The 26,720-nt window shown below is 46.9% G+C and overlaps 1 protein-coding gene across 1 annotated transcript in view; it reads left to right on the top strand.

Moving 5' to 3' along the window:
• Positions 1-26,720, top strand: part of LOC306920850 (PH domain leucine-rich repeat-containing protein phosphatase 2-like) — a 93,387-nt gene that overhangs the window by 6,486 nt on the left and 60,181 nt on the right. Inside the window, exons 4-5 of the mRNA XM_079497786.1 lie at positions 17,293-17,483; positions 20,246-20,371. Coding sequence (XP_079353912.1) covers positions 17,293-17,483; positions 20,246-20,371 — 317 coding nt within the window. The remainder of the gene's footprint in view (positions 1-17,292; positions 17,484-20,245; positions 20,372-26,720) is intronic.

Here is a 26,720-nt window from a genome sequence, read left to right as displayed (position 1 = left end):
ACCTCCATCCTGACTAATTCAGGTGTGTGGCTGTGACATGCATGGATCAGTAGTTCTGGGTCATTCCTGAAAAGGTTTGTGCTCTACAGTAGGTCGTCCTCAGACGAGCCCTCCATCGTTGCGTCCAGTCATCCCGGTTCTCCATACATCTGGCCAGCTCGTTGGTGCTTTGCGCTCCTGCGTCGTTCTTGAGTACATCCACATATGTTAATGTGGGACGTCCTCGTCTTGGGGGTCTTTGGCAGTGTCCTGCTAGTCTCATTCTTCTGGCTGCTATTTTCTGGCTCACCCTTGTGCAAACCTGAGTTATCGCAGAGTTTGGGGCTCGGGGACCCTCAGGGGTCCTTGAGTGGGTTCCAAGTGGCTTTCAGCTAAATGAGGAACAGTTTAACGACTTTAACCCTATTTATTTTATATTTGAACTACCGGTATTTGAAAATAGCTGATCTACAGGCCTACAGGGTCATATAACGCATCGCAATGCGAGTCATGCGACACATTGTGATCTTCTAGATCTGCTCTTTTCAAAGCAGTTGCACAAACAACGATACGTAATAGTAACCACACGATGAGCAATCCACCATCCCTTCCTCCTGTGGTTGCCCTTGTCTCTTCCTGCAGGCTGCTGGCTTACCAACTGTCACTGCTGCCATCATGACTGTGGTACTGAATGTGATGCAATCCAGGTGGTGCACACACATCCGAAAATTGCAAAAGGGTGCTGGATAAAAAAAAAGACACTTAAACCGTACAGAAAGATATCTGCACACCATCTAACTTCCCAAATCTATATTAAGCATAAAATACCCGAATAACAGATTATGTCACTACGAGCCATCAATGAGCTTGGTCAACACAGAAACGTCAGGTTCAGGTTGGGCGACGGATTATTCCTTCTGAGGTATGGATGGTTTGGTGGTCTTCCGGACGAGTCCGAGAGCGGCGCGTGCCCCCTCGGAGATTCTGCTGGAAATGACCAGTGAATGACTACCTGTAATTGCACTGTTTGATATTTCATACAGTACTTGGTTTCAATAAATTAACCCAGTACATTGTACTGGGTTTCAAACTCACACAAAATGTGGTTTTATTTATTCTGATCGGTTTGAAAAATATAAATATAGGCCTCTCTCTTATATGCCTCCTTTCAATAAAAGCCTGGTACCCTCTTGTGCTTGCACACCCTGTGGTTCAAGCGGTCAACTTTCAGACTCTCAGGTTACCACTGTTGTTGGTTGAGTGGTTACCACTCAGGCCTCTCAGAAAGATCATCTTCGTCTTCTTCATGGTCCTAGTTTTTAAGTGGTGCAACCACTTCCTTAAGTGAGTATGTGTGTGGGTGCCTGCCTGCCTGGGTGGCTGGCTGGGTGCGTCTGAGCACGAAAACAGCATGGTTGTTTTTCACCACCTGTGCGCAACCTAACACACACACAAACACACACACACATATCAACTGTATATATGGTGATTTTGGGTGTGCCAGTATAGTACAGTGACAGTACAGTACAGTACAGTAGAGGGTACAGTAGAGGGACCCCCACACGGTAACTCTGTCATTTCTCAACCGTTTCGGACGCGGGGCGGCTCGCCAGAATCGGGCCGGCACCCTGGGTGCGTTCCTGTGGACCCCCACATGGAGTTGCACCACTCACTTCACACGGGTGTGATTTTCAAGTGAAAGTAGAGGCGTTGTTTGCCCAGTACCAAGTGAGAACTGACTGTGGCTAGGCTGCTGTCGGTAGCCAGACCACATACTGTACCGTACATTGGTTGCACGCTAGCCAGGCCAATGGGAGACTTACTTCCCCTCTCCTTTATCAGTTGGTGGGAAAACAGACGCAGAGTCCAGGCAGGCAGGCAACACTGGTACTCTCTGCGCATCCCAATGAAGCCAAGAGGATGGCCAGTTAGTTGGGTGCCCAGTTGAGTCGGGAGTAAGTGACCAACAGCCGCCCTATCTTGTGTGGCTTGTGTATATCTTATCTTGTGTATCTTGTTAAAACTACTGCATTTCCTTTACCTATACCGATCCTGCTGACATTCAGGGACACTGCAGTCACACCTCGTTTGGCTGGTTGGTGTACCACCCAGAGTGGTGGATAGTACATAAACATCAGTTTGAGGTACTTGGACTTGAGTATTTCCATTTTTCCGTTTGTATTTCTACCCTACTTACAAGTTACAAATTACAATATTTCTGACCAATTAAGCCCTGTTTTATACTACTTAGGATATTCGGAAATAGCTGATATACAAAATTGTAACGAAAAAGATCAGAGTACTTCTTCTATCACTGCTCTCCAGCCACACCTCCTCTTTTGGCTGATTGCTGTATACCACCCACAGTGTTGATGCACGTAGGTGGGCTCCGAGTGTGTGTGTGTGTGTGTGTGTGTGTGTGTGTGTGTGTGTGTGTGTGTGTGTGCGTGTGTGTGTGTGTGTGTGCGTGTGTGCGTGTGTGTGTGTGTGTGTGTGTGTGTGTGTGTGTGTGTGTGTGTGTGTGTGTGTGTGTGTGTGTGTGTGTGTGTGTGTGTGTGTGTGTGTGCGTGTGTGTGCACGCTTGTGCGTGCGTGTGTGCACGTGCGTGTGTTGTTGTTGAGGTGCACTAACAGAACAGCCTTGTTCGGAGATGCCAGTCCCAGGTGCCTGCATGCCTAGCAGCCGTGCGTTGTCAAGGGTAACATCCTGACGAAGCAAATGAGGGGATCTGAAGCCTGACTGTAAACAATACCTACATTACATTACATTACATATTACATTTCAGCAGTGGTTCTCAAACTTTTTCCATATCAAATTGATATATTTGGCCGCAGATTAATTTTGTACATGCTGTATTCTAGTGGTTCTCAAACGTTTTCATGTTAAGAAAATAGCAGCTCTATAAGCTCACAACATGTGTATCGAGCTTATAGATAGATAGATTTTCAGCTTTAGGTTTGTGGTTACAAATGGCAAAACACAAAAATATTATTAAAATCACACCCGTGTGAACTGAGTGGTGCAACTCCCCCCCTCCCCCCCCCCCCCCCCTGGTACTCATGAGTCACACATGAGTCACACACAAACACCGGTTAACACGGACATTGCTGTTCCTTGGAGTGGTTGCACCACTCAAAAATGGCATTCATAAAAGTGTCTGTCTGTCTGTGTGTGTGTGTGTGTGTGTGTGTGTGTGTGTGTGTGTGTGTGTGTGTGTGTGTGTGTGTGTGTGTGTGTGTGTGTGTGTGTGTGTGTGTGTGTGTGTGTGTGTGTGTGTGTGTGTGTGTGTGTGTGTGTGTGTGTGTGTGTGTGTGTGACTGTGTGTGCGTGCGCGCCCATGAGGTTTATTGCTAACCACACATCATTATGACCTTGTTTACTATGCTGGCCAGTGGGACGTTGATAAGGCGACGTATCGTGTTCAGCCCTCTCCTATTTGTTCAAGGAACTCATCTCCTAACCCCCTCCTCCCCTGACCCTCTAGCCACACCCCTAACTGCCCGCCCACGCCCACCTACTATGACGGTCGGGACGAGATGAAAACAAACATGGAGGAGAGAGTAAACATTAATAAATGCTGACTTAATAAAGAGCACTGCTTGTGAAAACAGAGCTTCAGAGACCCGAGGGCCAGTGCTTTGCCTGCTTTTGGCCCACGCAGCTGCAGCACACAGGGGGGGCTGGCTGCTGCCTGGGAGCTCTGCTTGGCGCTGCTCCACCGGGCATCATTCCACCGCTGCTGCCTGGGTGAGCCGGGCCTTTAGATCTCTGGGCTCTAGGCAGTGGGGGGAGAATTACTCGGATTCTAGTCTTAAAGCTGCATTATGTAACTTTTGTTTTGTCTGAATTAAATGTTACTTTGTCCAAATCTGTATGGTTTGGCACAACGGTCGACACAATCCTGTTTCTGGTTTGTTACATATTTTGACCAAAAAGGTCAAAATTCTGTTTTTTCTCTTTTCTATTTTTTTATTTTATTTGACACCACTGGCTGTAGGACGAGAGACTGTGCTCTCAGAGGCAGCACTGTCCCCTGAGACACTGTCCCCTGAGAGTGGAGGGACATGAAGAGACTGTCCTCTCAGGAGGCAGCACTGTCCCCTGAGAGTGGAGGGACATGAAGAGACTGTCCTCTCAGAGGCAGCACTGTCCCCTGAGAGTGGAGGGAAATAAAGAGACTGTCCTCTCAGAGGCAGCACTGTCCCCTCAGAGTGGAGGGACATGAAGAGACTGTCCTCTCAGAGGCAGCACTGTCCCCTGAGAGTGGAGGGACATGAAGAGACTGTGCTCTCAGAGGCAGCACTGTCCCCTGAGAGTGGAGGGACATGAAGAGACTGTCCTCTCAGAGGCAGCACTGTCCCCTGAGAGTGGAGGGACATGAAGAGACTGTCCTCTCAGAGGCAGCACTGTCCCCTGAGAGTGGAGGGACATGAAGAGACTGTCCCCTCAGAGTGGAGGGACATGAAGAGACTGTCCTCTCAGAGGCAACACTGTCCCCTCAGAGTGGAGGGACATGAAGAGACTGTCCTCTCAGAGGCAGCACTGTCCCCTCAGAGTGGAGGGACATGAAGAGACTGTGCTCTCAGAGGCAGCACTGTCCCCTCAGAGTGGAGGGACATGAAGAGACTGTGCTCTCAGAGGCAGCACTGTCCCCTCAGAGTGGAGGGACATGAAGAGACTGTCCTCTCAGAGGCAGCACTGTCCCCTCAGAGTGGAGGGACATGAAGAGACTGTCCTCTCAGAGGCAGCACTGTCCCCTCAGAGTGGAGGGACATGAAGAGACTGTCCTCTCAGAGGCAGCACTGTCCCCTGAGAGTGGAGGGAAATGAAGAGACTGTCCTCTCAGAGGCAGCACTGTCCCCTCAGAGTGGAGGGAAATGAAGAGACTGTGCTCTCAGAGGCAGCACTGTCCCCTGAGAGTGGAGGGAAATGAAGAGACTGTCCTCAGAGGCAGCACTGTCCCCTCAGAGTGGAGGGAAATGAAGAGACTGTCCTCTCAGAGGCAGCACTGTCCCCTCAGAGTGGAGGGACATGAAGAGACTGTGCTCTCAGAGGCAGCACTGTCCCCTCAGAGTGAAGGGAAATGAAGAGACTGTCCTCTCAGAGGCAGCACTGTCCCCTCAGAGTGGAGGGAAATGAAGAGACTGTCCTCTCAGAGGCAGCACTGTCCCCTCAGAGTGGAGGGACATGAAGAGACTGTCCTCTCAGAGGCAGCACTGTCCCCTCAGAGTGGAGGGAAATGAAGAGACTGTGCTCTCAGAGGCAGCACTGTCCCCTCAGAGTGGAGGGACATGAAGAGACTGTGCTCTCAGAGGCAGCACTGTCCCCTGAGAGTGGAGGGAAATGAAGAGACTGTCCTCTCAGAGGCAGCACTGTCCTCTCAGAGTGGAGGGACATGAAGAGACTGTCCTCTCAGAGGCAACACTGTCCTCTGAGAGTGGAGGGACATGAAGAGACTGTCCTCTCAGAGTGGAGGGAAATTAAGAGACTGTGCTCTCAGAGGCAGCACTGTCCCCTGAGAGTGGAGGGACATGAAGAGACTGTCCTCTCAGAGGCAACACTGTCCCCTCAGAGTGGAGGGACATGAAGAGACTGTCCTCTCAGAGGCAGCACTGTCCCCTGAGAGTGGAGGGACATGAAGAGACTGTCCTCTCAGAGGCAACACTGTCCCCTCAGAGTGGAGGGACATGAAGAGACTGTCCTCTCAGAGGCAGCACTGTCCCCTCAGAGTGGAGGGAAATGAAGAGACTGTGCTCTCAGAGGCAGCACTGTCCCCTCAGAGTGGAGGGACATGAAGAGACTGTCCTCTCAGAGGCAGCACTGTCCCCTGAGAGTGGAGGGACATGAAGAGACTGTGCTCTCAGAGGCAGCACTGTCCCCTCAGAGTGGAGGGACATGAAGAGACTGTGCTCTCAGAGGCAGCACTGTCCCCTCAGAGTGGAGGGACATGAAGAGACTGTGCTCTCAGAGGCAGCACTGTCCCCTCAGAGTGGAGGGAAATGAAGAGACTGTGCTCTCAGAGGCAGCACTGTCCCCTCAGAGTGGAGGGACATGAAGAGACTGTCCTCTCAGAGGCAGCACTGTCCCCTGAGAGTGGAGGGAAATGAATCATCTGCAAGCAGAGGGTTTTAAGATGCCTAATATGTTATTGATCAACCTATCAGTGGGGAGAATGAAAACGATATAAACTGTGTGGATCGTCCGAAAGTTCCGATTAGGGACCAAGTATGCAGAATTGCGGATAGGACACCTGTTGGACATCTCACTCTGGGTTTTATTTATAATTACGGCTCAGTGAGAGCAAGCTTATAGGAAAGAATCTACCAATGTAGTCCCTCTGTTTGACTTTTTGGAGGAGAAGAGGGGATGTGAGAGAGAGGCCCAGATAAACCCACAGAACACCTTCTCTGTGACTTTATTCCCACTACTCCTAATTTGAGATGACTCACTAATCCTCCTAAGAATTCTCTGTTTCATTGGAAATCTGATGACGGCCACTCATCCCTGATTCTCCATGCTCCACGTTTCAGTGAGAGGCTTAAGCCTGACTTAAGGTGTTTGCACACTATAGTGCGTTTTTCGGACGAACATCGAAGCAAATTTCGTAAAAAAGAAAAACCCCGACCTCAATTTATGTCAACACTGCCCACACTGCCGCTGAATATTTCGTCTGTATAAAGTTTTTTTTCGGACCGGGGGCTGATTTTATCCGTTTTCCGCAGGTGTCTATAGTGGGGTCTAGTGGTGACAGGCTGACTGCTAGTGATAGCCTACTACTTTTGGATCCGGCAAAACACAGCGAAAAAACTCACCAGTGTGACACCACCTTCATACTTCGTAGTACAATGGTGTCGCTTGCAAAAACAGATCTACAAGCTGCAATGCATTGCAATGGTGTACTACTGCAACACCGGGGCTCCACCGGGCGCGTCAGCGTCGCGTCTCCGTTACCGTCAGCCTGGGAATGTTCCCTTTTTAATCAATGAAGGGTGGCTCCACTGCCCGCGTTGCGTTGCGTTGACGGAGACGCGACGCGTGCATTAAAATTGAACCGGTGCGTTTTTTGACGCACGCGACGGAGACTCAACGCGTCCGGTGGAGCCCTGGCGTAACTGTGCTCTGCTCTGTGCCGTGACACAAGTGTGCCTGTTTTTTGTGACAACCAAAAACCATTGGCCTATAATGATATCTGATTACCGATTAATTGCAAGGGCAAATCGACCGATAGCGATATTGCAATACAAGTTTCCAGTTGGGTTTACCCATAGAGTATATAAACTGGAGCACTAGCCCCGCCCCCAAGCTATTCATTTCGATGAAGTTGCTCAGTGGCGTTTTGAAGCACCCGGAAGACTGCCGGAAGTACCTCCTCCGGACCTCAAATTTGACGTCCGGGGTGACGTATGGGTGACGTAGGGAGTGATGGTCCTACGTGTCCGTGCACGGGTCCGCCTGCAGTCCTTCCTCTTACCACTAGGACCCAGAGCTTCAACGTTGGAGCGCCTCACTGGCCCCTTGGGTTTACCTTATACAGTAAGTGTGATTTTGGGTGCAGACTTCTAAAATATAGTGCATTCTTATTACCTGATGCATTAGGCCTACTGATGGCAATATATTTGTTCAAACTACTTAAATGTAGCATTTTTCTTAATATTTTTTCTTGTGAAAGCTTCCCCTAGAAAACACAGATTTTTATATATTTTTTGAGTGGTGCAACCACTCCCTTACGGAGCTATGTGTGTGGGTGGCTGGGTGGGTAGCTGGCTGGCTGGGTATGAGCACGAAAACAGCATGGTTGTTTTATCACCACCTGTGCGCAACCTAACACACACGCACATATTAACTGTATATATGATTATTTCGGGTGTGCCGGTACAGTACAGTACAGTACAGTACAGTACAGTACAGTAGAGGGACCGGCACAAGGTAACTCTGTCATTTCTCAACCGTTTCGGATGCGGGGCGGCTCGCCGGAACCGGACCGGCACCCTGTGTGCGTTCCTGTGGGTCTGGAACCCCCCCCCCCGGGAACCCCCACACGGAGTTGCACCACTCACTTCACATTTTTCACTTGTCCATTGGTGTGCCTGGGCACAAAAAGCTTGAAAACCACTGCTCTAGTCTAAGGCATGTGGATGGCAACCATTTAATGACATTATATCAACCACAGATTGAACTCATCTTTTCTTCCAGCTGTGCTCTCGCAGCGTTTGTCTTATTTTGATATCTGACTTGAATTCCATGCATGAAATCCAGTTGAATCCGGATTCTGCGAGTAAAGAGCGAAGGCAGAACCTCTGAGGAGGTCTCTGGGTGGCGGATGGGATTTGAAGTGGCAGCCGGTGTTGCCAAGTCTGCTTATTATAAGTAACGTTGGGCTTGTTTTTTTCCGTAAAGTCACTTGTAAATATTGGTAGTTGCGGGTTGTGTTTTTTTTGTGGGCTTTTTTTCTAAAGCGTGGTTGCTTATTGGGCTTGCTTCCTAATGTTGTTCCTAGTGGTTCTTAAATATTTTCATGTCAAGGACCCCAAATAAATATTGGTCAAATCCCCATTAAAAAATATTATCGCCAGGGGGGAACTCTATAAACGATTTGCGTTAAAAAAGGAAGATCTACAAGCTCTGTATTTTCAAATAGGTGTGTGTGTGTGTGTGTGTGTGTGTGTGTGTGTGTGTGTGTGTGTGTGTGTGTGTGTGTGTGTGTGTGTGTGTGTGTGTGTGTGTGTGTGTGTGTGTGTGCGCGTGTGCGTGCGTGCGTGTGTGTGCGCGCGCGCGCGCGCGCGCGCGCGCACACACACGCACACACTTGTTTTCATAAACCTGGTTGCTTATTTCTCTTGCAAAATCTGGCAACACTGGTGGCTTCCTGACAAGTACTCCCAGACAGTATAGTGTCACGAAGATGCATCTTAGAGCAGGCGTCTCTTCCGGGGTTTTAAACAGCTGGTGGATGGAAGTGACGCGTGCGTGCGGCTGCAACTTGCATCGTCGGCAAAGCGTTTCCATTTTTTTTCGCCCACGCTGCAAGTTGCAGCCCCAGGTGACGCTATACTGTCTGGGAGTACTGAGAAAGGGCCTGGTGTTCTTAGAGCTCTTAGAGCAGACTGTGTTTCCGCCTCCACTGGCCCCCTACTGCATGCATGCTAGCATAATCTAGGCAATCTTTAGCGAGCTAAACGAGCCTTGGGATACTAGGAGCATTGTCTCCCACTCCAATCTCACAATATGCCATGACTTGATCCAATATGTGGATGAGATACAGCTGCAAAAGCACCTACAACCTTCAGACTGAGAGGGAGAACTAGACAAATATCTGCAACTAGACAGAGATGGAAATCCTTTGAAACAAATAGAAGAAGAAAGAAGAGAACCAAAAACACCAGTTCTTATTTATGTTCACTTTTTCAGAAATAGTGAAGATCGCCAATCTACAAGCTCCCATTGTGATGCGTAGTGAGGTTGTACAACTTTCTCTATTTTGGAAATCTTTTGCAATTGTTTGCAATATTGTGAAAGTTTGACAATTTCTTCTTCTTTTGCCCATCATCATCATCATCATCATCATCATCATCATCATTTATTTATTTTTACTGTCGGTGCATGTACAGTATCATACATGCAGTATGCATGGTTTGTGTGTGGCCCTCCTAAGAACTCCCATAGCTATACTAGGCTGAAAGCATTCTGCAACCGAGACTGGACAGTACAATACCCCCTGTATTGTTGATTGTTATGAACCATGTAGTCTGAAATAAAGATTGATTGATTACACCTACAGTCACTTCCTTATATCCACATGATGACCAGTGAGAGTGGGTCACATTAATATATGACATCAACCTTATATATATTAATAGAGACGGCACCCGGAGGAAACCCTGAGGTGAAATGGACATAGTGGCCGAAGTTGGTATTGCAGCACTGGCCCAAACACATGAACGCGCTGGTCAACGGCAGCGCGTTCATGTGTTTGGGCCCAATCCATCCCAGAATGTACTCTGTTCCTACCCGGAAGGAGGAGTGAAATCGCCTCATGCGCTTTTGAGCAACTTAATGCAAGTGGATGAGAGGAGGAATCCGGTGCCGTCTCTATTAATATATACTCTAAGACAGTGTTTCCCAACCTTTTTTGTCCCAGGGCACACTTTTCATAGCCTAAAAATCTCAGGGCACACCTAGATATACGGTGTATAGGCCTATCTATATACATATACATACATATGTGTATGTATGTGTATATAATATATACAGTATATATATATATATATATATATATATATATATATATATATATATATATATATATATATATTTATATATTCATCATTCAATATTTTGAACTAAAGTTCATGGTTCCAAAAAATGAACTATTTTAGTTATTTTTCGTTCTTTCTTTTTTTAATTATTATTATTATTATTACCACAGTACCACAGCCCATAGCCATATAGAACCTCAGACTTTATTGAATAAAAAAACTTTGGGGGATTTAATAATACAAAATTAATTCCTTTAAAAAAAATACATTTTGGAGAAAAAATAGCTCATATGCAATGTGAAATGCCACCTAATTCTTAATCCTTTTCCTTGTCTTTATTATGGGCCAACTTGTGAAAGCTGCATGCTTTTATTGTGAAGGGTCTCAGTTCTCACAGCCTGCATATTTCCACGTGCTAAAAATAGCTGATCGACAAGCTCACAACGCGTTGCGTCCGCAACGCGTTGTGAGCTTGTAAATCAGCCATTTTCAGCATGGAACACGTGTACGACGAAGAATAAATCAAGCATCACTGCGCTTCTGTGGAGGGAGGGAGTCGAGATATATTGTGTTGGCCGAACGAGGCGATCATGTATGGACAGTTGGACAGCTATTTTTCGTGGCACATTATGTTTAATCACAACAACGTCACGTTTACGTTACCTCCTCAGTGTTTGGGTCGGGACATGTAGGACTGTATGTGGCTGCTGTCTATGTGAATATGCGCGAAATGTAGCGTCTTCTGGATGCATCTCTTTTGCATTAACATTTCAATGGCCGAGGGTCGTTAGAGTCTATTGTTCCGTCGTTATCGCACGTCTAATGGTTAGACGTGTGACAACAACAACGACGCAACAATAGGAAGCCTGCAGCCCAGTAGCTATAATATTGCTTTCGGGGGAGGGTTAGTGTTATTTTAGGTCAAATCAGGCGGCACACCTGGACACATCAAACGGCACAGTAAAGTGCCGCGGCACACAGGTTGGGAAACACTGCTCTAAGACATCAACAGGGTAGGGTTGGTTTGGTTGTCTTTCTGGTGAGTGGCCACTAGTCATTGGAAATATTACGGAGTGGAGACTGGAATGACCAATGGTTGTTGGAGATATTACGGAGTGGAGACTGGAATGACCAATGGTTGTTGGAGATATTACGGAGTGGAGACTGGAATGACCAATGGTTGTTGGAGATATTACGGAGTGGAGACTGGAATGACCAATGGTTGTTGGAGATATTACGGAGTGGAGACTGGAATGACCAATGGTTGTTGGAAATATTACGGAGTGGAGACTGGAATGACCAATGGTTGTTGGAGATATTACAGAGTGGAGACTGGAATGACCAATGGTTGTTGGAGATATTACAGAGTGGAGACTGGAATGACCAATGGTTGTTGGAGATATTACGGAGTGGAGACTGGAATGACCAATGGTTGTTGGAGATATTACGGAGTGGAGACTGGAATGACCAATGGTTGTTGGAGATATTACGGAGTGGAGAATGGAGTGGATTGGACTTTGGTATTGAGAAACCGGTAGTCATGTTTCCCTTGCAACTAATGGTCACCCTGACCTTGAGGCAAATTATGTTTGTTTTAGGTGAAAGTTTATGGCTTTATGGCTTCTATTGTGTGAACGGACACAACCATGGCAGTAGTGCTTTTAAAATATGAGGAAGTTGTACTTTACAGTGTGTCAATGTGTTGGTGCAAAACATAAAAAGTAAAGATTTAGGGCATATATAAGATACAAGGTTTCTTTGGGGCAGCGGTGGCCGAACAGTTTGCGGAGCGGTCTTGTTATCGGAAGGTCGCCAGTTCGAATCCCCGGACCGGCACGTTCAAATTACCACCGCTGAAGTGCCCTTGAGCAAGGCATTGAACCCCTACCATGAAATGTTCTATGAGCAGGGTCTGGCTGTAAACAAGAATCTCGAGCTTAGTCCATTCACCCTGGGTAAACAAAGAACTTTGCTTTTTTGCTTTTGCCCAAATGCAACACTTTGCTCTGTTGGGTGCTCTGTTGGGTAGTGAGTGCATAATCCTGAGTGCATAAAACTTCATGTTAATGACGTTTAGAAGATTTTGAAAACTTTCCTGGGGGTCTTTATGTGTGTAATATGTGGTTTTAGATATTTTAGATTTTTAGCAGTGATACCAAATCCAGGAGAACGCCAGGAGACGAGGTGCAGGATCCAGGAGGGTTGGCAGCCCTGCAATGGTGGCGTACAAATGTAGCGTAAATAGCTGTGCATTCTAAACTTGTAGATCTGCTATTTCACTCATTGTTTTAATTCATCTTTTATAATCGTTCATCGTAATTGAGGCAAAAGTTTGAAATGACTAGTGATTTGACGTCATATCGCCCTGCCCTAACTCATATCGCCCTGCCCTAACTTGTACATCAAGCTCCAGAAACAGGAGACAGGCTCCTGACCTATGGTTGGTTATTGGCTCGGGAACCAGTGGTTCCCAAGGCTAATGACTTAAACCCCCAAACCAGCCACACACCAACGCTGGCATTGCACAGTAGAGACTGACGCTGTATGTTCTCTATAGTAGCATGCCCATCCCATTAACCTCATATTATTGGAGGGCTGCTTGCAGTGTTGTTTTCGTCGACTAAAACTAAGACGAAAATTATTCGTCGACTACCTTTTTCCACTGACAAAAACTAAATGGAAACTAAATGAAAACTAAGCTGTGATGACTAAAACTAAGACTAAATATACTGACAATTTAGTCAACAAATAAAAACTAGACTAAAATGTTAGGAAGGGACTAGTGGACAAGAGATCCAGTATAAGTCGTTTACACTTGCTTGCATGCTGAAAATAGCCGATCTACAAGCTTGTAGATCGGCTATTTTCAGCAAATGTAAAATCAGCCATTATGACGGCATCAAGGCCTGCCAAAACACATTTTAGTCGACTAAATCAACTATAGATTTAGTCGACTAAAATCTCCTGACATTTAGTCGACTAAAACTAAACTAACACTAAAACATTCCAGGTGACTAAAATGTGACTAAAACTAAGTGAAAACTATTCAAGAGACAAAGGGCCCTATTATGCGTGTCTTAAGTACCAGGTCTTATGACTTAACTTAAGACCTGGAGGCGTGATCAATGCCATTTGGCTATTCTGAGTGGCCAAATGGCATTGACCACGCCTCCAGGTCTTAAGTTAAGGAATAAGACCTGGTACTTAAGACACGCATAATAGGGCCCTATGACTAAAACTAAAATAGAAATTTGATGCCAAAAACAACACTGGCTGCCTGTCTAAGCACGGACAACACTGTTGTGTCCTTCAGCATCACCGACCAAAGCTAAAGAATGCAAATTTAATGTGACGAAAGCCTGACTCATTCATCAACCTGACAGATGCACCTGGGAGAGCGCAGCAGTAGGGAGACACTGACTGCCAGTGAGCGAGCGATCTGACGACGATATCACACAAGAAACTGTCCTGATATCGGCCATGGCGTTGCAAACTTGCGACATTACCTGAACCAATCAAATTAACTAATGGATAACTAATACAGGGAGAGGAAAGCTGCAACACGGCATGCACACACGCACACACACACACACACACACACACACACACACACACACACACACACACACACACACCACACATATAGTCCCTTCCTTCAATAACAACCAATGTCTTTACTGTTTGAACCATCCTGCAATCTAGGCTCTTGAGCTTTTATGTGTTTTATCATTCATGTACAAATTATGTTCATGTTTGTGTATATGTATTTATATCAAGCAATCAAGCAATCAATCAATCAGTGTAGATAAATCAAACCAAAGGTTTATGAGACAGCAGGTCTTACAATAGCATTATTGTAGTTTTGCATTTTGGTTTCAATTTCAGTTCAGTTTTCATTAATTTACTAAGCAGCCTTTCTAATTTTACAATTTTCACATTGTGAAACAGGGCTTAAAAGGTAGGAGTGTGGCTACGGATTTTGGAAGATAATATTTCATATCCACCCAAAATATTAGTTTTACGTATGAAATATGGACAAAGGATAAAACTAACCACATTTTCGCTATGATTTTAGTTTGCAAACACAACACAGACAGAATTTTTTATTTTTTATTTAATGTAATTGTAGTTATTTTGTTTATTTGTTAGTTCTAGTTAACTGTAATAACTCTGGTCCAGTTCAGAGTGACCGTATAGGGACATTTCTAGGTGTTGGAATCTAATGAACTGACGTATGACATCATGCTGACATAGTCGTACATGTATGTGGCTGCTTCTCAACGGTGGATCCGGAGACACAACCAGGGGTCCAAATGGACCCCTCTGGGTCTGGAACTCTGAGAGTATACAAACGAAACCGTAAGGTTCCATAAGCCCTGAGCATTTTACATTGATACTCTAGATAGGTTTCCAGTGTAGGTTTAGTTTTTATTTACTAGTATTGCTAACATTTTTTATAGTTGGGTCCCTAATCTAGACCTAATCTAATCTTAAATTTGAGAGTGTGCAAATGGAACCATTACAGGTCCCTTTGGTTCCATTTGAACACAAGACTTACAGAGCTGTACGGGTCCATTTGACCTCAGGCTCTGTAAACCTTACAGAGCTGTACGGGTCCATACAGAGCTGTACGGGTCCATACAGAGCTGTACGGGTCCATACAGAGCTGTACGGGTCCATACAGAGCTGTACGGGTCCATACAGAGCTGTACGGGTCCGTTTGACCTCAGGCTCTGTAAACCTCCCCTGCTCCGCTCGGAAATTACTCATGTCATGAGCATATGCTATTAATTAGGTGTGTGTGTGTGTGTGTGTGTGTGTGTGTGTGTGTGTGTGTGTGTGTGTGTGTGTGTGTGTGTGTGTGTGTGTGTGTGTGTGTGTGTGTGTGTGTGTGTGTGTGTGTGTGTGTGTGTGTGTGTGTGTGTGTGTGTGTGTGTGTGTGTGTGTGTGTGTGTGTGTGAGACTGTGTCTGTCCTCACCAGTGGTGGACACACATGCTAAAACATATAAATGAGTAGAAAACTAAAATTCAAATATGTACAGTAAACAGCTAAGGGGGGAGGGGGGGGGGGTCAGTCTCGAATTACAGCCACCTGTAAATGCTCTTTTAAGGGCAACACTCACAGGTTGCAAATAGCGCGGGCCGCCTCCATTATTTTCAGTGGACCTATCCCACACCGGCGGCATCAGGCGCGTGTTCACACCTCGCCCAGCGCTCCCATGCGCCGCTGTTCTATTTCCAGCCGTTGCCACACGGTGAAAGAAATATTTATTTTACTACAAACTGCACAAAGTTGGCATCGGCGCGGCAGCGTGCCGCGTCCTGGGTTGGCGCTTATGGGTGGCACTTCACATGCGTTGATACTGTGCTGCTACGCTCCGCAGCTTGTGTGTGTTACCCTTTGGAGCGGTTTTGAAAGAGAACAAAGATTTGTGGCAGAATTATTTTAACCCCTTGTTTGAGCCAAATCTGGGTTGAACGTGATTTGTGGAGCTCCCTCTGACTGGTGTTGTGATTGTGGACTTCATTGACGTTTTCGTTTTGTAGTACAGGTACATGGCCAGGGTGTCAATGAGGTGTAGTACTTAGACAGGTACATGGCCAGGGTGTCAATGAGGTGTAGTCACAATGTATCTTGTAGACCAGGCCCAAGTTGCTGTACTCCGTCCTCTACCCTGAGCCATCCTACCCTGAGCCATCCCACGCTAGCAAAATGAGCAGGGGTTAACTGAGTTGTAGATGTAAGGCCAAGCATTAGCATGTTTTAGGATGTCTGAAGCCTTTGTGGTGCTATGTACTGTATGAGGTGCATGCGTAGTCGAAGTGACATTGGATGAGTGCTCCTGCCAGAGTCCTCAATGTATTTTCTAGTGACCAGCAGTGAAGAAATCTTGTTCTTTGGTTGACTTTTTGGATAAGTTGGAAAGTTTTTTCACTGGACAGATTTGCCTCTAAAATGCAACCCATGTAGGTAAAATGGTAATTTCATATTTTCTTGTGATGACATTGTCACCCACTTTTACTGAGAAGCTGTGGGCCTTGGAGAGGTGGACCCAAAGGAGAGGTGGACCCAAAGGAGAGGTGGACCCAAAGAGAATAGACCAATTATTTGTTTACAAACATTGGGACTGGGCGCACGGGTGACTGTTTCATGTAATCAATTCCCAACAGATCTCCAAACCTGTTGTTTTGGGGAGCGCTGGTTTCAATCCATTCAAACTCCTCTTGTGAGTTGGCTAGTGAGATGCACCCTAGGAGACAATTATACTTCAAAGCCCAACAGTATTGCGCACAGAGAACTGTTGTGTTGTGAGCGTAGAGGTCTACGTGCGCGACACCATCGCGGGACGAAGCATAAATTATACTTGATGGACTAAAGGTGCGCGTGCAGCCGTGCACAAATAGGCTCTGCTGCCGTGTTCATTGCTATTATTGTTCAAACACAACAGAAACCAAGGATTATATATTTCAAGGGCAAGAGATCACAATAAAAATCCTAATCATTCTTCCGCCACAGAAAAACAGCATCTGAAAGTTTGATGGGGCATTTTTTACACGTGAGTGCAGTTAGAAACTTTTCCATTGCATCTTATGAGAGGTGGTGTTCTTCTGCTGCCGCGATGCGCGCGCATGCTGTTTCTTATCAGTGTGACGTCGTCTGTTAAGGCGTCTATAGATAGTTTGTTTTCATGGAGCCAGGTGCAGATTCTGCACCAGAGCTAAGCGTTTTTTCAACCTGCAATTTGTCCTCATCTGCAAAACGTATGAGTCAAAAGTACATGCTTTTAACAATAATTAAGTCTTCCAAAGTAATTTTCTTTTTAACATCAAAGCATTGCTGTATTTACATTTAGGAAGTTTCCACTTTTTTTTCCAGGATGAGTATAGTTGCAGGAATGTAACTATACTCAAGTAAAGTTCAGTTACTTGAGTACTGTACTCAAGTGAATGTGTGTGTGTGTGTGTGTGTGTGTGTGTGTGTGTGTGTGTGTGTGTGTGTGTGTGCGCGTGGGTGTCGCGTGGGTGTCGGTGTGGACGGGCTCTTTTTCTTCCCAGAACGTCCGGTGAACGCGGACCAGCAGGAGCGGACGTTGCTGAAAGGTGTGTTCAACGCCAGGAAGGGCAAGACGCAGCTGCACAAGTGGGCCGAGCGGCAGGTCATCCTCTGTGGTACTTGTCTCATCGTGGCCTCCGTCAAAGACAGCCTGACGGGGAAGATGCACATCCTGCCCCTGGTGGGGGGGAAGGTGAGAGAGGCAGTGGGTGGAAGAAGTGGTCAGAAGTTTTTCAAGTCAAAGGTGCTATATCACATTATAAAAACTCTGTTACAAGTTTAAAAAAATTTGACTTTAGTAAAAAAGCATTGGCATTGGCAAATATAAAATATACTTGCGGTATTCATTTTGTCAAACCTTTTCTATAATAACAGATTTACAACCTACACAACGCATCGCAATGTGTTGTGAGCTTTTAGATCTGCTATTTTTTGAATAGCAAATAATGGCCAATATATCGGCCAGACTGATACATATGGGTCTGGTCGTGCTCTTGAGGGGGACGATGTCTTTACAAACAGCCCTGCAGGTGCTTCCCTCTTAGGAACGGTCGATCACAGGCACCCAGCGGGGTGCGGATACGACAACACAGCTGGGATGGACTGCTGTGTACAATTCACCGTCAGCTGCAGAGACAGCCCTGCAGAACATGTACTGCACACACTGAGTGTCTAATGCAGTATAAGCCATTTATTTCTGAAAGAATATATATTCAGCATTGCTGTATTTACATTTAGGAAGTTTCCACTTTTTTAATTTTTTTTCAGGAATGAGTATAGTTGCAGGAATGTAACTATACTCAAGTAAAGTACAGTTACTTGAGTATTGTACTCAAGTGAATTAACTTAGTTACTGTGGACCACTGGTCCTCACAAAAAAGTAGTTTTTGATACTGTTAATTTTATTTATTTTAACTTAATTGACCTTTTATGCTGTACTCTTGCTTTTGTGGACTCTGTACTGTGGCATACATGTTGTTGTTTGTGTCTTTCTCCATTGAAAAGCACTTTGGGTCAACGTCTGTTGTTTTTCAATCTGCTACATACCTTTACTGTAGATCTCTCTGTGAGCAGGGACCTTTACTGTAGATCTCTCTGTGAGCAGGGACCTTTACTGTAGATCTCTGTGAGCAGGGACCTTTACTGTAGATCTGCTCTGTGAGCAGGGACCTTTACTGTAGATCTCTCTGTGAGCAGGGACCTTTACTGTAGATCTCTGTGAGTAGGGACCTTTACTGTAGATCTGCTCTGTGAGCAGGGACCTTTACTGTAGATCTCTCTGTGAGCAGGGACCTTTACTGTAGATCTCTCTGTGAGCAGGGACCTTTACTGTAGATCTATGAGCAGGGACCTTTACTGTAGATCTCTCTGTGAGCAGGGACCTTTACTGTAGATCTGTGAGCAGGGACCTTTACTGTAGATGTCTGTGAGCAGGGACCTTTACTGTAGATCTGTGAGCAGGGACCTTTACTGTAGATCTCTCTGTGAGCAGGGACCTTTACTGTAGATCTCTCTGTGAGCAGGGACCTTTACTGTAGATCTCTGTGAGCAGGGACCTTTACTGTAGATCTCTCTGTGAGCAGGGACCTTTACTGTAGATCTCTCTGTGAGCAGGGACCTTTACTGTAGATCTGTGAGCAGGGACCTTTACTGTAGATCTCTGTGAGCAGGGACCTTTACTGTAGATCTGCTCTGTGAGCAGGGACCTTTACTGTAGATCTCTCTGTGAGCAGGGACCTTTACTGTAGATCTCTCTGTGAGCAGGGACCTTTACTGTAGATCTATGAGCAGGGACCTTTACTGTAGATCTCTCTGTGAGCAGGGACCTTTACTGTAGATCTGTGAGCAGGGACCTTTACTGTAGATGTCTGTGAGCAGGGACCTTTACTGTAGATCTGTGAGCAGGGACCTTTACTGTAGATCTCTCTGTGAGCAGGGACCTTTACTGTAGATCTCTCTGTGAGCAGGGACCTTTACTGTAGATCTCTGTGAGCAGGGACCTTTACTGTAGATCTCTCTGTGAGCAGGGACCTTTACTGTAGATCTCTCTGTGAGCAGGGACCTTTACTGTAGATCTGTGAGCAGGGACCTTTACTGTAGATCTCTGTGAGCAGGGACCTTTACTGTAGATCTGCTCTGTGAGCAGGGACCTTTACTATAGATCTCTATGTGAGCAGGGACCTTTACTGTAGATCTCTCTGTGAGCAGGGACCTTTACTGTAGATCTGCTCTGTGAGCAGGGACCTTTACTGTAGATCTCTCTGTGAGCAGGGACCTTTACTGTAGATCTGCTCTGTGAGCAGGGACCTTTACTGTAGATCTTTCTGTGAGCAGGGACCTTTACTGTAGATCTGCTCTGTGAGCAGGGACCTTTACTGTAGATCTGTGAGCAGGGACCTTTACTGTAGATCTGCTCTGTGAGCAGGGACCTTTACTGTAGATCTGCTCTGTGAGCAGGGACCTTTACTGTAGATCTCTATGTGAGCAGGGACCTTTACTGTAGATCTGCTCTGTGAGCAGGGACCTTTACTGTAGATCTCTCTGTGAGCAGGGACCTTTACTGTAGATCTCTCTGTGAGCAGGGACCTTTACTCTGCTCTGTGAGCAGGGACCTTTACTGTAGATCTCTCTGTGAGCAGGGACCTTTACTGTAGATCTGTGAGCAGGGACCTTTACTGTAGATCTCCGTGAGCAGGGACCTTTACTGTAGATCTTTTTTGAGGAAAAATACGTTATGCCCAGTAACTATGCTGCACCTGAGATGTTCCTTTTTTACTGAGGCCAAGTTTAGAATAAGAATTAAATACATTAAATATAACTGAGGCAACTGAAAAACTAGTTTTTGGGCGTGAAAAGAGGCGGGACCACAGGCAGGACTTGACAATGTGTAAATAAATAACATTGGATGTCAGGATGTAGCCATCAATGTCCCTATGTTTTTTTTGTTTTGTGAAGGTAGAAGAGGTGAAGAGAAGACAGCATTGCCTGATGTTCAGCTCAGCGGGACCACAGGCCCAGACCTACTTTGTCAACTTTGACACACTAGCCGACTACCAGCGATGGCATAGGCAAGCATCAAAAGTAAGCAAGAGACAAAGTGTATGCGTGCGTGCGTGCGTGCGTGCGTGCGTGCGTGCGTGCGTGCGTGCGTGCGTGCGTGCGTGCGTGCGTGCGTGCGTGCGTGTGTCTGTGTGTCTCTTCTGGCATTGATTGAACTGCTTGCTTATGCAGTGGTGGAAAGTGACTAAAGTACTCAAGTACTGGAGGTACTTTACGTGAGTATGTTTGTCCATGTTTCAATACTTTATACTTTACTACATCTCAGAGGCAAATACAAGTAAGACGCGCGAACGCGGGAAGCGAACGCAGCTCGTAAATTGCAATAACAACAATTAGAATAAATTACGTACTTTTTTAAGGTTTTTTTTTTAAGTTCTATTTTTTTTGTTTTTTTTAAGATTTTGTCTTTTTAAGTTGTTTTTTTTTTAAGTTAAGTTTTTTTTAAAGTTTTTTCTTTTTAAGTTTTTTTTTTAAGTTAAGTTTTTTTAAGTTAAGTTTTTTTAAGTTAAGTTGTGTGTGTGTGTGTGTGTGTGTGTGTGTGTGTGTGTGTTTGTGTGCGTGCGTGCGTGCATGTGTGTGTGTGTGTGTTTTTGTGTGTGATACAGCTGCGCCCTCTGGTGGTGGGCGGGTGGTGTTACAGCGTGACACACACACAGACACACAGACATGATCTGCTGGGTCTCATAGTAAATGCTCACTGCGTTCGCAATCACTGCGTTCGCAATCACTGCGTTCGCAATTATACTTTTTACTCCACTACAATTGACACCTTTAATTACAAATTACTTTATAGATTACTATTACAAAACATGAAGTCATGAACCATTGAAGCTGTATTTTATACGTCTTCTATTAAGTTCTATTCGAAAATATCAGAAAATAGACAAGCGGACTGGACTTACACTGTTACAAATACGGTCGTATTTTTGTTTTATTCGTGTTATATATTTTCTTATTGGACGTGTCTGTGTCAGGTATCGGGTCAAGGCCATGTGTATGCAAATAGCATGTCCCATTCCCACACACATGATATGCGTGCACTGCAGTGTGTGCTGTGTAGCTGTGTGTTACTGCAGTGTGTGCGTGCACTGCAGTGTGTGCTGTGTAGCTGTGTGTTACTGCAGTGTGTGCGTGCACTGCAGTGTGTGCTGTGTAGCTGTGTGTTACTGCAGTGTGTGCGTGCACTGCAGTGTGTGCTGTGTAGCTGTGTGTTACTCCATAGAGTTGTTGTTCCATTGATAAATGAGGGCCAGTATAACTCAGGCTTTAGACTTTACTTTTCAAGTCATGTAGTCATTAATTCATGGTTGACTTCTACTGTAACTGCACATGACAGTAGAGGCTCAACAATGACCCCAGATCAGTAGGCTCAACAATGACCCCAGATCATTCACATGACAGTAGAGGCTCAACAATGACCCCAGATCAGTAGGCTCAACAATGACCCCAGATCATTCACATGACAGTAGAGGCTCAACAATGACCCCAGATCATTCACATGACAGTAGAGGCTCAACAATGACCCCAGATCATTCACATGACAGTAGAGGCTCAACAATGACTCCAGATCATTCACATGACAGTAGAGGCTCAACAATGACCCCAGATCATTCACATGACAGTAGAGGCTCAACAATGACCCCAGATCATTCACATGACAGTAGAGGCTCAACAATGACCCCAGATCATTCACATGACAGTAGAGGCTCAACAATGACCCCAGATCATTCACATGACAGTAGAGGCTCAACAATGACCCCAGATCATTCACATGACAGTAGAGGCTCAACAATGACCCCAGATCATTCACATGACAGTAGAGGCTCAACAATGACCCCAGATCATTCACATGACAGTAGAGGCTCAACAATGACCCCAGATCATTCACATGACAGTAGAGGCTCAACAATGACCCCAGATCATATACATGACAGTAGAGGCTCAACAATGACTCCAGATCATTCACATGACAGTAGAGGCTCAACAATGACCCCCAGATCATATACATGACAGTAGAGGCTCAACAATGACTCCAGATCATTCACATGACAGTAGAGGCTCAACATAGGATAAGCCGATTGCTGTTTGTTTCTTTGCCAAAGCTAACTTTGCTATGCTAGAAACTATCCTGCATTGACATTGCTACCTTGATGAAGCTAACTCTGCTATGCTACGAAGCTATCCTATGCATTGACATTGCTACCTTGCTGAAGCTAACGCTATGCTAAGCTACGTTGTTATGGAGATACCTTTGCTATGAAGATAACCTACTAAAGCCCCTGCTAAAGTGCATTTTTCTACCGTGAAAGTCGTTGTTGCATTGGCTTTTATTAGTGAATACCATGCCAAGTTGCACAGCTCATTGACTTTTCTAACTTGCCTAGTTGGTACTGCTTGTTGCTAGAGCTACTGCTAGATTCTACTCATTCTAGTGTAGCTGCTAAAGGCTAGTACATGTAAACAAGTCCGCGAACCGGATACGCAAGCCGGAAACGGACCCGCAAACCGGAAGCAGCCGAACGGGAACCCGGATACAACTATAAGAAAACGGGAGTACGTGTGCCGTCCAAATCGGTCCGTCGTGCAACTACTACCAATTGACTTTAGTTCCTACCAACGTTTTCATCTTTTTTGTTCCTACTAAAAGCCTCATCATGTTGATGGATGCAATGGGGGACCTTAAAGACAGCAGAGCACAGGCAGAGGCAGTGTTTAACAAGAGGGCTGATGCTGTTTCACATATGATGAAGAGACTGAGTGTGAACGAATTGAAAGCTGAACATTACGCACTTAAGCATGATTATGAAGAATTCATGCATGCCAGTTTCAAATGCTGTGCTGCAATGGAGGACCATCCTGTTTTAGCTCAGGACATTGGGGAGGAGAGGGCGAGGTTGGATGATAGAACCTCAAAGTTTTTTGACATTGACTTTAAAATCAAGGACATTTTGTGGGACAAGCATGTTTCCAACCAATTCTATTCCCATGGGGACAATGTCAGGCACTTTGTTGAACAGCTCGAGCAGCAGTGCGCCCAGGGAGGAGGGATCTCGTCGGAGGAGTACGCATCGTTGCAGGATCAAATGGAGTGCAAGGTAACATGTCTGGAGGAGTATGGACAAACTTGGGCCCCTTTGGTTCATGATGACAATGTTGTTGACATGGAGAAATACTGCATGGAGTACAAGGAGAGGAAAGACGTGGTTTTACGAGCGTTGGGGAAGAAGATCGACGTCAACCACTCTGGTCAGTGGGAGAGCAATGTGAGTGTTGGGGACAGCTATGAGTCGTGTGGCGAGGATGAGAATCGGGTTCTCGCTACTGTAGTCCGGGAGCCAGACGGGGCAGGATTAGTCCAGGAGCCAGACGGCTCAAGATCATCTAGTCCCCGAGGCAAGCAGGCTGATTTAGCCATGGGAGCAAGTGGAGGCGGACTAGCTACTGGGACAACGCAGATCGATCCAGACCCGCCATCTCAGGCACTGAAGCGAGAGCCGTCTCCGCCGCCAGGGCTAGACACTAGCACCCTGCTGCATCGGCCGCTTCCAGACCTGCCACCCCAAGCGCCGAAGCGAGAGCCGCTTCCGGGGCCAGACACTAGTACCCCGCTGCATCGGACGCTTCCTCCGTCGCTTGGCTACGGCGACCATCGGTCTCAGCAGCAGCGGGGAGCGTCTACATCAACTCCAGGCTACGCTGACTCACGTCCACCGCAGCAGAGAGGAGCGTTTTCTACATTGCAAGGTTACGGTGACCTTCGTGTTCAGCAGCAGCATGGAGTGCTTGCTTCAAGGCAAGACTACGGTGACCTTCGTGTTCAGCAGCAGCATGGAGTGCTTGCCTCAAGACAAGACTACGGTGATCTTCGTGTTCAGCAGCAGCATGGAGCGCTCGCTTCAAGACAAGACTTTCGTGTTCAGCAGCAGCATGGAGTGCTTGCTTCAAGACAAGACTACAGTGACCTTCGTGTTCAGCAGCAGCATGGAGCGCTCGCTTCGAGACAAGACTACGGTGACCTTCGTGTTCAGCAGCAGCATGGAGCGCTCGCTTCATCACAAGGCGACGGTGACCGTCGTTCTCAGCAGCAGCATGGAGCGCCCACTTCATCACAAGGCTACAGTGGGGCGCGTTCGAAGCTGCCATCAAGAGCGTATGTTGAGCAACTGGACAGTAACCCTCATGGGTCGAATGATGCGTTTGTTGCGCCACCAAGGGATGGCGGAGCGAGGCAGTCAACGCCTGCGCCCATGAACGTTTCAAGTGCTTCTGCCCGTTCGATGGGGGCAGTAGCGCCAAGGTTAGCGCTTGCGCCGCTGAGCTTGCCCAAGTTCAGTGGGGACAGAAGGAGCTACTACCGCTGGAAGGATAACTGGAATAACCTGCAGTCCTTGGCTGAGCCATCGGGCTCTCGTGAGTTACGGTTGTTGCACCTGCTGGACAGTATTACCGATGCAGTGAAAAACGAGCTCAGACTGTTTTATTGTCGTGATGCAGACGATGTTTTCCGTGCTCTGGAGGATCGGTATGGAGACGTTTCGCATATCGCTGATGACATCATTATGGAGTTACAAGAATTGCCAGTGGTGCGCAGCAACCAGCCAAGGGAGGCATTACAACTGATCCAGACCGTGGAGAGGGCGTTGTGTGACCTCTCAGACTTGCGTTGTGAAGATGCGATTAACAACCAGTTGGTGGTCCGAGCACTCGAGGGGAAGTTACCGCCCAGCATGCAGGAGCGGTGGCTCCTATTTCGGTGTGACGCAATGAACAATGTCACCACACGAAATCGGTTTGATAAACTGTTGCAATTTCTGCGCGATCAGAAGACCGTTCTGACACAACAGGAGCAGTTGCAGGCCATGAGACCGGCCTCCACCAGGGCGGGTGAGCCGCAGGGCCGCAGCAAGCCGGTTGATAAATCAGGGGACAGAGGGCAAGAGAGGCGTGCGTTCACTAAAGCAACAGTGAACGAGACCAGGAGCAACTCTTCTCAGGTTCTTTGCGACATGTGCGGAAAGGCCGGCCATACTGGGCTATATCGCTGCAAGTCGTTTCGAGATGCCAGTGCGGCGGATAAGAGGGCCCAGGCAAAAAAGGCAAAAGCTTGCTTTAAATGTCTGGATATCCATGACGGGCTGTGCAAGAGAGACTTTTTGTGTCGTAAGGACGATTGCAAGAGGGGCAATACTCCTGTGGACCACCACTACATGTTGTGCCTAAAGCCACGAGCAGATAGGAGCTCTGTACCTAAAGACACTGCAAAGGGGAACACTGCAAAAGTCTGGGCCAAGGGGGATCAAAGGAAAGAACCTCGGGGACCGACAACGCAGCAGGAGGCCATCTTTGCGAGGTTGGGCCTTACACCAGAGCAAATGGCCGGAGTTCGTGAGGCGGTGACGAACAAGGTGTCTACTACAGTATGTGCGGAAACAGGACTCGTGGACAGTAGTGGACTAAAAGAGCACCCAGTACTCATGATGATGGTTGATGTCACGACCAAGAGAGGGGACTGGCTGGGTGCTTTAATTGATTTAGCCTCCGACACCAATTATGTCACTCACCAGGCAGCAGAGGAGCTGGGGCTATTGGGTGAGCCCGTCACGCTGATCGTGCGTGGTGTGGGTGGAATGGAGTCAAAGGTTGACACAATGAGATACGTTGTGAGCCTGAAAGTGGAGATGAAGAAGGGATCATTGCAGGCTCACGAGATGATCTGCTATGGGCTTGACGAAATCGCCAGAATAGACTATACAGTGGACTCTGAGCGCCTGGAGAAGTTCTTTCCAGCTGTAGTCAAGCCGGGGGAACTGAGACGCCCGCAGGAAGTGCAGCTGCTAATCAGTGCCCGGGAAGGCCGTCTCGCGCCTCAACGGATGAAGAGGTGCGGTGATCTGGTCTTGTGGGACGGTCCTTTGGGGAAGGTCGTCAGCGGCGTTCACCCTGAACTGTCCGAAGGTGTGGAGGTGACAGCACGCCAGGCATCGACACATTTCGCCTGGTCTATGCGGGCGGAGGCTGTGAGAGTCGAGGCCCGGAGCAGAGTCAACCGCCCAGAGCAGAGCTGTGTGGAAGTTAAGACTTCTGCTGCAAGCAACGCTGAGGTCATCAAGTGGCTGCAATGGGACAGTATCGGCGCAGCCTGTGATCCTGTGTGCGGTGGCTGTCGTTGCGGGAGGTGCGCTCCTGGAGGGAAGGAGATGTCCCTGGCGGACGAGAAGGAGCTCGAGATCATCAGAGGAGGACTGACCTTCAGAAAAAGCGACGCTCACAGCGACAAGTCCCACTGGGATGCGAAGTATCCGTGGAAGGAGGACCCTACTACTCTACCCAACAACCGAAGAGCTGTGGAGGCGGCGTTCCTACGGTCGGA

The sequence above is a fragment of the Electrona antarctica genome (assembly GCF_951216825.1).
Source record: "Electrona antarctica genome assembly, chromosome: 3".
Taxonomy (NCBI): Eukaryota; Metazoa; Chordata; class Actinopteri; order Myctophiformes; family Myctophidae; genus Electrona; species Electrona antarctica.
The sequence above is the reverse complement of the archived record's forward strand: the minus strand, read 5'-3'. Positions and strand labels throughout refer to the sequence as shown.